This window comes from Euwallacea fornicatus, chromosome 21 (genome assembly GCF_040115645.1).
Source record: "Euwallacea fornicatus isolate EFF26 chromosome 21, ASM4011564v1, whole genome shotgun sequence".
In the NCBI taxonomy this organism is placed as follows: Eukaryota; Metazoa; Arthropoda; class Insecta; order Coleoptera; family Curculionidae; genus Euwallacea; species Euwallacea fornicatus.
In genome coordinates, this window is record NC_089561.1 from 3,684,085 (window position 1) to 3,699,686 (window position 15,602).

General features: G+C 35.6%; 1 protein-coding gene across 3 annotated transcripts in view; it reads left to right on the plus strand.

The window, feature by feature from the left end:
- The window catches only part of LOC136345810 (furin-like protease 2), a 268,365-nt gene that overhangs the window by 210,244 nt on the left and 42,519 nt on the right, over nt 1-15,602 (plus strand). For all 3 annotated transcript variants that reach the window (XM_066294422.1, XM_066294423.1, XM_066294424.1), the window contains one exon: nt 12,206-12,397. In XM_066294422.1, the coding sequence (XP_066150519.1) occupies nt 12,206-12,397 (192 nt within the window). The remainder of the gene's footprint in view (nt 1-12,205; nt 12,398-15,602) is intronic.

A 15,602-nucleotide genomic window follows, 5' to 3' on the forward strand; every position in this document is an offset into this window, starting at 1 on the left:
AAGCGCCTGAATGTGATTTGCGAGATTAATTTCAGTTTTTAAATCCATGTTCAGTAGGTCCTCTGAAAATAACTTATAGGAACCACGATAATTAGCAGAAATTACGCTAAAGTTGGAATTTTAATTATTACAATCACGTTCGAAAGAAATTGCCTCCCTAGAACTAATATTATAATTTCCAGAGCGGTTTTATTGTTTTGCGGCAGAGCCTGGATTAGTCCATAATAAATCTTTTTCTTACATCCTCTTAAATTAAAAACGTGCTGTTTCTTTGACTTATGGGGTTTTTGCATGCCAAAAAATTAATAAATTATACTTCAAGACGTTGTGCAACGTGATAATTAAAAAATACGCATTATATCAACAAACGACAGAATTAAGTACGAGGTGTAGTCGTACATTTAATCCAAATTTGCACTGGAGTTTCGTTCAAAATTTTAATTTATACAGGGTAAGTGGGGAGGATCGTGCCGAACTTCAAGAGCGTATGAACAATAAATGTAAAAAATTAATATGTATGTAACTATTCGATTTTTACTTGTTTACAATCTACAGCGTAAATAAAATTAAAACGTAAAATTTTTAAAATTCATAAATTTCATACGAAATTCCATAAATTAACATTTAGGTTATCTCGTGTTGTGTTAATAAATGTTCGTAAATACCGCCATTGATTTCCAAACGTTTTCCACTTCGTCTATTAAGAGCATTCGTTGCGCTTCTGATTGTTACATGTCTTTTTTTAATATCAGCTGCAGCATTTCTGATACGTTGAATTAATGCATCTCGAGTGTCCGTTTTTACGCTGTACAACTCATTTTTAAGCCGGCCCCAAAAACAACAGTCTAATGGTGTGAGATCTGGAAATCTTGGAGGCCACTAATAGGACCACCGCGCCTGCTAATGCAACGCTTTAGGAACCCTTCATCCAAATATTGCTTAACGTGGGAGGGAGGGATATTTTAGCATGTTGGAAATTTGAATAAATATTAAGCACTTTGTAACACATTAATTGATCTTGAAAATAAACTAACTTGCAAACACACGAAAGTCGGACGGCAAAATGTGAGTTTTTTCACATTGATTTTTCATATACAACACATGGCACGATCTGCCCGTCTCACCCTGTATAAATTAGCTATCTGGGCGGAATATTACCTTTTTATGTGCCACGTTAAGGGGTGTCGTGTAATACCGTCACAATACTACGGCCCTATTAATTAGATATTATACGTCGCAGGTGCACCCCTTGATGTGACGGTACAAGGACCTGAATGAAAGTTTTAAATTAAATGACAATAGCAGGCTCATAAAACATCTCCTACGGGGTCTTAAGTTATTTCAAAAGAGTCTCGCGATGACAGGATTCGCATATAGATGAGGCTATCCCGAGGAATCTGCAGCGATATCCCGATCCGATTTGTGGTCCGAAATATTATACAAACTTTATTTCAGAATTATACGATTTGTTCGTAACGTAAGGTCGGGTTAACTGCGAGGTTAAGCTCGACAATTTTCTGGATGGAGATTGTCTTGGCAATTTGCGATGAAGATTTATATCTCTTTTCTTGAACTTTAGTGAGAAAATTCCAGTCAAATTACTAGTATTTTACGTGTTACTACATGTTAGAGCACACAATTTTTTTTTCCAGAGAAAAAAGGAAAGATTTAATTTTATTTTTTTTGTATTTATCTATGAGACGTTTTAACCTCGAGTGTTCCCTGCAGAAGCGCAAATAGCAAAACGTGTCCGAATCCGAGTTAATTCCGCGACCCAGTTACGTCAGCCGGAATCCAGTAAACCAGTCTTGGATAGTGAAGGAAGAAGAAATAAAATTAGGATGCTTAGCACTTCCTCGATTTAACTCAATAAGACAGAGACAGTAATTGGAGCGGTTCCCAACTGCAAGACCTCGCTAATTATTTTAGCAAATGAAACAAGGGGCGACCGAAAAAACTTAGCGCAACGGGAAATTTAATTAAATACAAATAACTTGGAAGAAATATTAAATCCGAGATTGATATTTTCAAGAAAGCAACGAAGGGGACTTTCGAAGACGAGACAGTTCGAATTCCTGCTCTTTATGTGATTACGTACCGCAGGCTTATTAAAATACGCATAACTTCAATCAGAGACAACGCCGTTAAACTTCAAGTTTCCTATACAGGGTGTTTCCTAACTAAGTGTAAAAAATTTAAAGGCGTAATCCTCGACTGATTTTGAGTCAAAAATGTCTAATAAACATATGTCCGCAAACGCCTTGTTTCCAAGATACAGGGCATTGACTGAAAGACGTTGAAAAAGGTTTTAAAGGTTTCTAAAGGTTTGGTGGTATTTACTAACTTGTTTATTGTTAGTTTTTTTGCTACTTCCAATACTATAAACAAGATAGTCAGTGTTATTTTGGTGTTTTCCTCTCTAAAGTGAAAGAATTTAGTTCTGTGTCCCAAAAATCAGATTATACCTCAGTTTTGAAAATTTTTCAAATGCCTAATTACACTAATCAAAAAATGGCCAATATGGTTTTTGTTTACGGCCTTGCTGATGGTAAGTGTTTGGCAACGAGGCGCATTTACATTGAAAGGTTTCCAAACCACCAAGCTCCCAAGCACCAAACCTTTAAAAACCTCTTTCAACGTCTTTGTGATACAGGATCTATTATGAACACCTCAGGAGGAGGAAAGCCAATAGCACGTCGAACACCACAAGTAGAGGAAGAAATCTTAAGACGTATTGAAGAAAACCCCGGAACCCCCGGAATTGCCTTTTCTAAAATTCAAACACCCAAATTGAGTCATTTTGGAAATAAAATCTTTATTTCTTGTCACATTTCAACACCCTGTATCTTGGAAACAAGGCATTTGCGGACATATGTTTATTAGACATTTTTGACTTAAAATCAGTCGAAGATTACGCCTTTCAATTTTTTACACGTAGTTAGGAAACACTCTGTATATCTCACCCATATACAGTAGTGGTCAAAATTATAGCAACTTTTTAAAATTTCAAATAATTTAGACTTGACTGCCCAAATTCAAAATAGGTTGTGAAATTATGATTTTACAATGACTGTTGATGATAGAAGTATATAACAATAAAACAATAATAATTTGTATACAAAAATAAAAAAATATATTCATGTCGATCTGAACAAATATATAGCAACTTTTCCAAAATAATTATAGAGTAATAAAACTTCAACAAATTACAAAAGAATTGTTCAATAATTAATATTTCGTATAATCGCTGCTGAATAACTTCTGCACATCTTCGTGGCATTGAATTTATTAAATTGTTGATGTAATTGTTATCATTACTCTTCCAGGCTTCTTGAACTAACCTGAAATAAATCCTGTAAAGTGGAATATGTATTATTCCGAATTTTATTATCCACATATTCCCACAAATATTCTATGGGATCGAGATCGGGAGATTGCGATGGCCAAACAAGAACTTCTATCCTTTCCTCTCTAAACCATTCTGAAACAAGTTTCGATTTATGTTTGGGGTCATTATCTTGTCGAAAAATGCTTCTTAGTGGCAAGGTTTCTTCAAGATATGGTCGTAAATGATTCCTGAGGATATCTCGGTACGCGAACCGATCCATGCGACCTTCTATTTTGTGAAGCGGACCCATACCGAAACCAGAGAAACAACCCCAAACCATAATCGAACCTCCTCCATGTTTTACGGTTGGTAAAACAAACTTTTTTTGCAACCTTCCGCCTTTGGGTCGTCTAAGGTATGATGGGTCATCACTTTTTAATAAGTTAAATTTGGACTCATCGCTGAAAACTACCAATTTCCACTGTTCAGATGTCAAGGGTTGGTAATTCTGCGCGAACTGAAGTCGGGCTTTCACGTTCTTCTTAGACAGCAATGGTTTTTTCGCTGGTCGCCTACCAAATAATCCATTTTCCAGTAATCTTCTTCTTATGGTCTTGAAACTGATATGAGCTAGGCCCGTTTCCTCTAAATGTGATTTTATATGAGTGGATAATAGAAATTGATTTTTTTGACACATTCGAATTATATATTTATCAGTTCATTTTGTAGTTTTCCTTGTGCGTCCTGAATTTTTTGCAGCTGCTTCACTTCCTGTTTGTCTGAATTTGTAAATAATTCGAGATACTATTGACTTGTGCACACCCAAACTCTTTACAATTTCGCTTTGCCGTTCGCCACTTTTACACCGCTCAATTATAATTTTCCTGATCTCTAATGAGATTGTTTCACCTCGACCCATAATGAAACCATAATATAAAACGTCTTTAAATACACAAGTCTGTAAATCAAGTGAAATTTTAAAAATCCAAGAGTTGCTATATTTTTGTCCGGTATTGAAAAAATATGTTTCTTATAGGAATTGTTGATATACTATTTAGATGCATTTTAAACATCAACGATTGTGGAAGATAAATAATATAAAAAAGTATATTAGGTTTAGCCGAATAGATACATTTTATTTTAAATGTTTAAAAGTTGCTATAACTATGACCACTACTGTATATTTCAATTTAACTTATTTAATTACATTAACTGGATTGTCCAGCCCGTTGACTTCACCCCTCAAATTTTTGATTATTTAAGCGAAAAGAAAAGACCACGTACATCACTATCAGCCTGCAAATAGAACTTCACTCTTTCAAAGTGCATTTTTTGACTATTTTAGTAGAAAAATGCTCTTCAGATCTCTAATTGGAATCCACTTAACTTCATGCAGAGATCATGCTTACAACTATAATTAAAATGCCAAATAAAAACCACGTGAGTTATAAGTCTGTAATTAAAATACAAAACTCACCGTGCTCAGAAGCAGATAGCCGATGGATAATTGCAACCTTTAATAAAACAACGAGATTTTGATATTATTTGAATGGAAATAATACTCTTAAAGCGTATAATTAAAATTCACTCGGGGACCACTCGGAAACTGAAAAATTAAAGGATATTTGAGGGAAGTACTTAAAATTTGAGCAATCTTACTCAGCGCCTACATATAATCGCATCCTTGAGACATGATTTTAATTATGATTTAGGGAGAAGAAGCCTCTGAGTAAAATCCACATGGGATTATGTGGAAAATAACAATAATAATTTCAATTTTGTATACGTAGTCATGCAGATTTTGAGTGGTAAATAACTTCTTAAAGCCTTTAATTAAAACTTTCTTGACGTGTTGCAAAGTCAACAAAAACAAATGTAATTGTTGGAGGTAAGTGGTTATCTATTTTAATGTAAAATACACTTTTGAAGTCTGGCGTAAAATTCAGGCCCCTCAAAAATTAAATGATCGACCGTGATTTTTCAGTCAGAAGCTTTTTAATATTAGGTGTATACCTATGACTCCGCGTTTTGTTACGCATTTTCAACTGCTTGAAACTGTATAAATTTATTAACAATGTTTATTAAAAATAATTTCCATCGTTAATGACAACATTTTCCCAGAGATTAGGCAGTTTATGGATTCCATTGTAAAAAAAATTCGTCGGTTTTGGAGCGATCTATTCATCAAGCCATTCTTGGACTTCTTGGCGATTCTGGAAGCGCCACTCTGCCAAACCGTGAGCCATTGAACGGAAAAGGTGATAATCCGACGGGGAGATATCTGGCGAGTATGGCGGATGCGGTAAGACTTCCATTTTGAAATCCTTCAAGGTGTTCTTGACTGGTTGAGCGACATGAGGCGTTGCGTTGTCATGAAGCAGTATGACTTTGTCGTGTCGATCCGCCCATTCTGGCCTCTTTACTGCGAATTGATTACGCAACTGCACTAGTCGTTGGAAGTAACGATTGGCAGTGACTGTTTCGCCAGGTTGGAGAAGCTCGTAATACAGTATGCTGCGCTGGTCCCACCAAATGCAGAGCAATACCTTCTTCCCGTGGATATTTGACTTTGCGGTTGAAGTTGTTGGCTCACCCGGGCTCACCCATGATTTTTTCCTCTTTGGATTATCGAAGTAAGGCCATTTTTCCTCTCCTCTCATCCATTCCTTCATCTCTCTCATTTTTTGAAAACGTTCAAGCAAAATCTCACACGTCGTTTTTCGTTGCTCTTTGTTCCTTTCCGTCAATTCATAAGGCATCCATTTTCCTTCCTTTTGAATTTTTCCCATAGCGTGAAGACGAACCGAAAGCGTTTTCTGCTTGACGTTAAGGGAAGATGCGAGCTGTTCTTGCGTTTGCGTCGTCTTCGGCCAACAAAGCCTGCAGTTCTTCGTCTTCAAATTTTTTCGATGGTTTACCATGCTCCTTGTCGTTGAGGTCGAAATCACCTGATTTGAAGCGCTGAAACCATTGTTGGCAAATTCTTATAGATGCAGCATCATTGCCATAAGCCTCAACGAGCATTTGGTGAGCGGCAGTGGCGTTTTTCTTATGATGGAAAAGGAAGAGCAAAGCTTCCCGCAAATGATGTTTATTCGGCACAAAATTGGACATATTATATTTAAACCTTAATTGAAAAGTTTTAAAAGGTCATATAGCAATTATCATATATAAATAGAAAGCTGGTAATACGGAGCGAAAAATGAAATAAAATTCCTTAAATAAAAATTATTTTTTCAAAAAAAATAGAACTAGAAATAAAATCGCGGAGTCATAGGTGTACACCTAATAATTAAGTTTAACGAGGACTCTTCTCGTTGTTTAAATTTGACACAACCTAGAGAGATCATCCTCGTGTCCCATATACTTGGGGATTTTAGAGTGAACAAAAAACTTCTCGAAGCATGTAATTGAAGCCCATTAACGCATTAAAAAATGTATACAGACAAACCCATTATCTCAATGTAAATAGTGGCGTATTTCGGTGGAAAATGGACAGTTAAATCCTCGTATTAAAATCCACGCAATGTTACTCAGAAACCTTCAGTTGAATTTCTGCAGATTTTTTCATTTTAAACATGTCGAAAACCGTAAAATTCAGGTATGGAACATTACACATGAAAAACGTTCGTGATGTTTCACATCATCGAAATTTGATGAAATATACAGGGTGTTCCGTTTCAAATAAGCTAATTGGCCCTCATTTCAGGTATAATCGTAAGTGGTATTTTGGTGAAAATATTTTTACTCAATGGATCACCTCCACTTTAATGTGATACCCACATTTCAGCTCTTTCCTAGTCGTAGGTTTCGAGAAACGGAGTCAGGCCTATATTTGTGGGATACCCTCTATATGCTGTAGAGAAGACTCTTCAAGCGTCCAATCAAAATTCGCGTAATTATAGGTTAAATAAATTAAAGGATATATCGATATCCTCAATTGGGGATATCGACGGTGCCGAAGTTGTCGAAGCCTTCAATTAAAATTCATGTTTCTCAGGATGCAAATTAAAATTTGAAATAAAAGTTGCTGGCTGAGTAGTTTAGTGGAAATAGTTGGTATTTGAATATTTCTATTTTTTATAAAAATTCCCTGAAGGTAACTAACGACATTTTCTTACTAAAAGCAAGGAGTTCCTATTGTTTATCAAAGGCGTCTGTCGGAATCAATACCCGACTGCAACGGACACAAAATTGACACCCATCTCTCCTCAACAGTGGCTTCGATATAACTTTCAAGGCGTGCCATTTCCTCCTCAATATTACATTAATTCCTTCGATATGCATATCTTGAACACTGATCAATCATCAAACTTTTGCTTCAACATCTAGAAGTACCAAAATGTGGTGTACTCGAGCTTAAACCACTGTTTGTGTAAATCCCGAGGCCTTTCAATTAAACTTCAAAGAAATACCCTGTATTTAAGCACAGAAGCCTTTGATCCTTAAATGACCGTCTCTATTAAGGGATGAAGCTGTTAGTAATTTCGTTCCCTGGTTATAGATGTAACACATACACCCCCTGTCTCACATACAGCTATAATTCAAAATCAACTACCCAGAAACTCGGGTAAGTTTAATTAAATTATATTCGGGTCCCTTGAGTTATTTTCCATATTATATTGTCTAGAGCCCATGAACTTTCGGACAAGTCCTGAGCTTTATACTAAATCATGAGAGTTCCACGAAGTTCCTATAAGAAAATAAATAAGTAATCAAAAAAGTTGTTTTTGGTAAGTACGCCGGAACTTTTTGTATGAAATTTTCTTTGAAAAATAAAATCTAAGTGATTAATTCAATATAATTATTGTTCGATGTGTTCGATGATATTTCGTAAATTAAGACAAATCCAACTTTTTGAATGGGAAGTAACTAGACGGAAACATGATCAGATCAAGCTAATGAAATACGTCGGCTTGCTCGGGTTTGTTCATCAGATCGTTAATCAGTTATCGGTATAAAAATTTACTGGGATAGAAACACAATAGGTGTTAAGGCTAGTTTATATGAGGTGCTCTTAAATTTATGATCCATGTTGTTTTAGTACAACATTAAGTTTCATGACCAACCTGAAAACGGAGATTGGATCGATATTTATCTATGGCAATATCGCCAAGTATTAGCGCCAGCGAGTTAACAAGTTTCTCTAGATTTTATGGATATTCGAAATGAGGAAAAATCTTAAAATTGTTCATTGTGGATAAAGTTTTTGCAACTGTTTATCGGCAATTCAAAATTCAGCAAACACGGAAAGTCCATAAATCAGCCCCTAGCTGAATCCGCGATTCAGCTAGAGGCTTAAAGAATGCTAATAATGCGATATTTCAGTACTGAAGTACGATGTAAATGGATCAATTCGGAAGGTAATGTTTCATTTTTGGATAAAGTTTTGGTAGCCGTATTGTCGAATCTCATTTAGTTTCCGAGAAACTGAGTTTAAACTCGCTCCAACTTTATTTGCAGGGCGCTGGGATCCCAAGCCAACAATCCGGCCATATGATATTGTTAAGATAGCTCAAACTAGGTCCTCTAGAGAAGAATCGACCATTAAAAAAAAATAGGACACATACGCAAAATTTCGTTTGCTCTTCTCTTTAATAACTACTCCTTTGAAATACCCCTCAAATTCGGGCACAAAATCGAGTTTTGGCACACTTCGAAAACACAATGATATCATTTCATTTGTCCCAGAACCGTGGATGCAAGTGCATCATCACACAAAAAACATGTCGTCCTACATTTAGAGTGCGGGCATTGCTGCGAAACCCGGATTTTCCACTGTTATTTCTTTGGTTTGTCGTTGTTTGTCGAGATAAATAGAAAATTGGCTCGTATTGCAGTAAAACGCAATTTCAGCAGATTGAATTAGAGTCTAGACGTTTATATGAACATTGAGCGAGCATCTGGCGTTATCCGCAGTTTCGAAAAAGTTGCCGTTGCATCCCCCAACTTTTGCTTCAAAACTTAATATATTTCTTCATTGACCATTATTATCGTTTTGGGATATTCAATTATCCACTGTATGTAGATATGTGAATTCTATAATCGCAGCTGTCCACTGCACGATACCAATTAAGCTCAAACCCTAATGACTTTTCCATAATCCAATTACCACTCCTGTTGTATTTAATTGTAAACGTGCAACAATTTAATTATTTAATTAATACTAATAGCCTGCAAATAAATTTGGATAGAAATTTGATTTCCATACCTATGGCCCTTTAATTACACGTATATCCAAAATTTTCTGATTTTGTTATTAGCAATTTTCAAATTTAATGGGATTTCATGGGAAATTCCCTATAATGCCAATAATGTCATATTGCAATAATTAATTTGAGGTTGTGTAGTATTTCGCTATCTGAAATCCAATTTTGTCGTCTTTTGCATTCCCGATTTTGAATTATTAATATCGCTAAAACTAATCACAGAGCGATTACAAACTTCGTAACTTGTGTCGCAATATCAAATATCTCTAATACTTCGGCGAGCCTTTAGAGATGAAATTTGCTATAGGATGTGGCGTTTCCACGGTAATGGCTTTTTGATTAGATCCTATCTGAAAATACGGTTTTCATATGAAATTGTTTTAAGTTGGAGGGACGAAGAGGAGGATTCATATGAATGTCAGATTTTGGGCCTTAAGTGCTAGTACGACAGTGTTAAATTTAGCTCCTGAATCAATTTCACAATATTGCCAGAGCGATGAGAAAAAAAGAGTTTTGCATTGCCTTCTGAAACCGGAACGCGTAAGAAATAAATCATACCCCTTTAGCTTGCGACACGTGGTAGTCAAGAAACATGGATAGTCCTATTGGTGTAATAATTGGGTGTTTCGGCGTATAAAGATCATAATCGATGAGGAAATATTATCAACTGGGATTGTCAAAGTTATTACCAATTTCAGCGCGATGAGGGAAACGAGTTGTGAAATAACTTTTGAACGTACGAAAAAAGGGAAATTAACCTGTGTTTCATCGCGTCACGACACTCGGTCATTTTTACTAAATGCATAATGTGACCTATTCAATAGTTCAGTTTTCTCCGGATGAAAAGTTCGCGATCGAAATAATTGACCAAGCTCACTGCTAATTTCAAAGTGATGAGGGCGACGAATTTCGCAAAACCCTCTGGAGCAAAAATTAAATCCAAGGCCTCGATGATAAATTATACAAAAACCCTGCCATAACCGCAATAGCGTTCTGATGGTCACCAAAGGGCAGTTGCCACTTGGCGGCAATTCGGACGACCGGGGCCAATGCGTTAAGCAGAATTTATGACGCAATAAAACGGAAATACAAAGACATTGCAAAGCGGATTCCGGCGTAAACTGGGACTGTCCTTTGGGGATTCTTTGGGCGTTGGAGAGTTGTCTGGAAATAAAATTCTAAGACGTATTTATCACCAGTTTTTACTTACACTGTGAGGAAAGAAGGGATAATTCGCTTAATAATTGAATGCACATCTTCTTGGGCGACTTCGAGTTGCACGTTTAGATCAACTCAAATTAGCCCTCGTGGTTATTTTAGAACCTATTACGTAAATTGTGTTTCCTAAATCCTTTGACCCAGTTGAGACCTGTCTTTCAGGAACATTTACATCGCTTTGTGCATAATAGGGTTATTATTCGCTTGGCGACACAGCCACATATGTTTTGATAGCTTTTAGTGGTGGAGGAAAATAATATTGTTTCTGCGATCTATGTATATGGAGAAACTCTATACGGATATGGGGAATTGAAGATATTTTCTTTTCATTTTTCTTGCATCGAGAGTGGAATATTATGTTTCGGTAATAGGTAGACGTGAAGCCAGGTTGTGTATAAAAGTCTCACATAAAGGTTAAGATTAATGGGCACATATTGGGATTGCGGAAACTCTAGGTTTTCGAAATGAGAATTTAATCACATCAACATTGCCGGAGAATCCCTTTCATCTATCAATAGGAATTTCAATGCTCATGATTGTCCATTCGAATTTCGAGTACTAATGAGACCTATGGTGGAACTAGAGACATTCAAATCTGTGCATGCTAAATGATACCTCAACCATTAACTCAGGACCTAACTGATTCGGGTTAGTTCAGGATTTCGTACTTTACTACTTATACCTCTACTGCCTAATTATGAACTTTCTCGCAAAACGTTCTTGCTGATAATTTTCTTTCAGAGCTTGGGAAGTTCCTAGCGGTAGCAGACTGATTATTAGTAAAAATTATATTGTCTCAGGTTCTATAGCGCAAATTACTTTCTTGAGTCATTATATCTGAAAAAAGTTATAATTCATTTTGGTAAAACAAATTCCATTTTTAAAGCTGGGTTTTAGGAGAAATACCCCACGGATTGCGAAATCCTACAGGATTTTTCTGGCCGAAATAGTGGCGGGATTAGTTTATAATTACCCCCGTTGGTTAAGAATTGTAGAGCTTCGGGGGAATTTTATTTTTCATTTATCTCAAGTCTCCCCAAATTTATCTAGGTCAGTTACATAGTTTCATTATGTCTAGAATAATAATAATTCTGTCCAGCATTGAACTTCCGCGACATTATGGTTTAACAACAGCAATAAATCTTTGGATTAGGCCATAATATTTGCAAAGGAAATTTATGTAGTCGGGACCAGTTTCGGCCAGTAATAAACAACTCTCAATGCGACCTTTAAACCAGAATCCATACGTCATAATGACCGAAATCGTTCAGATGACTGATGCGGTTATACGTTTGGCAATGATTGCCGTCAAATGCCACGGTGTGCCATAATTTCCAGCTATTTTCCTGGATTCGAAGCAGACGTTGAGTGCTCAGAAATATGTGCACTTGACTTCTGAATATATTAGGAACGTACGATTGCTGAGATCAAATTTCTCTGTCTGTTGCAGGTGCACTGGGTGCAACAGCAACACGAAAAGAAGAGGAAGAAAAGGGATTATTTGGGAGGCCCATCGGCGTCGCCTTTCAGTCAAGTTTTCGCAGGAGTTGCCCCAGGTGCCCATACACATGGGCAGCCGCATTATAGGGCAGTACCAGGAGTAGCTTTTCCTGATCCTCTATTCAGGGAACAATGGTACTTGGTGAGTACAGGTTGCATTGATTGCATAGAACCTTAAATTTTGAAACCACTTTATATTAATTCGGATAAAGTACATTAATTTCTATGATCGAATGTTTAAAGAAATAAAAAAATACGGAGTTACATACTTCTCTATACTAGTAACGGATATCTTCATTTCAACAAATCTTTACGAATCTTTAAAATGGTTCTGTACCAAAATTCTGAATTTTTCGTTCTCATTCATTCCATGGAGTTCCATTCTACAAATTCTAACAAGATTCCTTCGTATTACGACAAACTTAAAAGTGTTCATATTATATATTTTCCAAGAGTTTGCACTCATATCTGGAGCTGCTTTAGGCTTTGCAGGCCTTCTTAGTAAATGGATCACTTAATCTTGAAAATATGTTTATTTTAGCAATAAATGAAATGAGGTGGATGTAATGATACATTCAAGCATAATATGTTAATGCAAAGTTTCCGAAATGCAAGCTCTCTAAATGAGAGAAAATCTGGAGAATGGAAAATGTAAAATGCGTTGAATTAGAAGAATGGCACAGCTCCTTTGAGTTTAAAAAACATATTCAACTAACAAAATCAAAGCAAAAAATGTCTTAATTTTTGAAATGAAACGACCATGTCTAGATCAGCTTTTCCAGGCCATACAGAGTGTTTCAATTTTAGCCAGCATTACTTTAATGGTATATTGAGTTTTCCAAAAATAATGTCAGTTTGTTACATAAACCAACGTTCAATAAGGTTTTTTTCAGTAGATACAGGGGATTCAAATTTAATTTTAAAAAATGAGAAATAATAAATTTCATTATAAAGTGTCAGAGTTCCTTTAACGAAATTTTGGAGGTGTTGACCACTATAAATGACGTATATATTTTACTGAAAAAATTTTGTTTAGTTTTTCCAGTGGCGTGGCTGCCTCCACGCCAGAGGATTTTTTTTCAGAAAAAGTAGTACGCTACTAGCTTTTCTGAAAATATAAATTATTCTTGAATTCCTCGTTCAATTCTGAAAAAATAACCTATCTCTCTTCAGGTTTTTCCATCCACCCCATCGTTCCCAAATAAAAACGTTAAAACTCTGCAAATATTATGCCACAATTTCATGTTTATTTTCTTCCCGGGGAACATAATGCTGTGAGTTCTAATATACAGTATTATAATTTCAGAATTATCCTCATTAACTTCATGTAATTCGACCTTATGTTCAGTTTAAAGCAGCCCTTAGTCATTTTCGCTGTGTTCAGTTAACTTAAAATCTTTTCAGCGTTTAAATAAAGACCCTTTAATTTCACCCTGAAAACCCAGGCACTGAGAAGAACAGTCTGTTATTGCCCTTTATCTGTTGTAGACCGAAGAGACGACATCGAATTTAAGTATTTGAGCCGAAAACTGCATTTATTTACAGTCCACTTATCACAAAAACCTCAGGATTAAACCGAATAGAATTTCTTCTTTAAACGTGAAATATTGAATGAAATATCTGGGAAGTAAAGACATACTAGATTTCACGCCTATAGTCGCCTTAAGAACCCATAGAATTTGATATTTTTTAAGCTCTCACAAAATTATGAAATTACTTTGAATTCGACCATTGAAAGTTCCGAAATAAGATGTGTAAAATGGCTCCTTGACATATGAAAAATAACCGGAAAATTCCGGTATAAATTTCATGTATTGGGAAAGGAAAAACGCTCTTTAGAGAATGGAAAATCTGTAACATGTCTGTGTTTCCAGTGAATAGGAAATTTTAATGTAAAAAAATTATCTCATGCTTACGTTGGAAATCCTCGTTAAAGTTTCGAGCTTTAAAATAAATTCTGTTAAATTATTGAGTTTATGTAGATGTCTCGAAAATTGCCTTAATTTTGATACAAAAATAATATGGAATAAAATGCTTCTACGTAAACTTGAAAAATCCCAAACTTAAGTATCTCTGTCAAAAATCTTTTTTCTTGCAACTTGATGAAATTCGAATATTAGCAGCGCTTCTTTGGTAGAAAAGGTATATGTAAGTAAGTACCTAGATCAATTGAAACCAGATTAAAGCAAAGACCCTTTCGGATTGGCAGAGCTATTTCGCAATCGAAAAAGATGCATCTCAAAACTTATTACGTAGCGGAGTGAATGGAATACTTTGAAATATAAATCTTCAAGAATAATAATATAAAATAAAAAATCAATGCGAAGTCTCAATATTTGAAGAGCATCTTTCACCATGGATACCCAAGCACACGGAATCGCACTTGGAGAGATGAAAATCACTTGGGAATATTCCGTGCAATTTAGAAGCTCTGAGAATCACGCTTTTCAATTATTATTATGAAATCTTTAGAGCTTTCTCAGATGTCCAACGGATCGTTTTTTTGTGGGTTTTGAAACAAATGCTAAAATCATTACAGCATTCAGCGTTTTTTTTCCTCAATTTGTAGCTCAAAGCTTTCACGTTAAGCTCAAAGGAATTCGATGTGAACTGGGGAATTTTTAGCGATTAGCAAAAACACTGGAGCTTCAACGAGGAAAGTTTTAAATGCAGTGAAGGAAATGACCTATTTATATTCAGCGGAAGGAAAGTAATTAATTGCCTTCCTCTTATTCTAAAAACTAGGGAGCATCACAACAGTTGATCAATTAAATTAAAACCCACGCAATGTCAGCAGTTTTCTCATTTAATTATACTCATTCAACTTGGAGCTGTGCAATTATAAATTTTATTACTCAACTTTCTTTTATCTTCTTAAGTATTAAATAATTTGTACCAGCTGATGCGAAACTTTGGGGGACCTCGCCCTATTGAACGTTCTTGTTCATATTTCAGGCAAAAAAGTTGCAATAAAATAACCATTTGAACGGAAATTCGAAACATAAAGTATTATAATTACGGCTTAACCTATATCAATTTTTTCCGATTACGAGGGATCTTTTATTGTGAAAAATGGCAAATTGCTGAGTGTTCCTTTTTATTATTTCCGACCCAATTTTATCGCGTCCTTCAAGATAATGTTACCTTTATATCATTGTCAGGTTGTAAAAATCTGTCGCTAAATGGGACCGATGTTGGATGGTTTATTTCATCGATAGAAAACCCCTTTGGAAAGTCGACCCTCAGCTACATTAATAATTACCAAACCCGGAATTAAATTATGCCCAGATCGTCGTAAACAAACCGCAACGAAGAGATTAGTGTTTTTGAACTATAATCCTTTATCA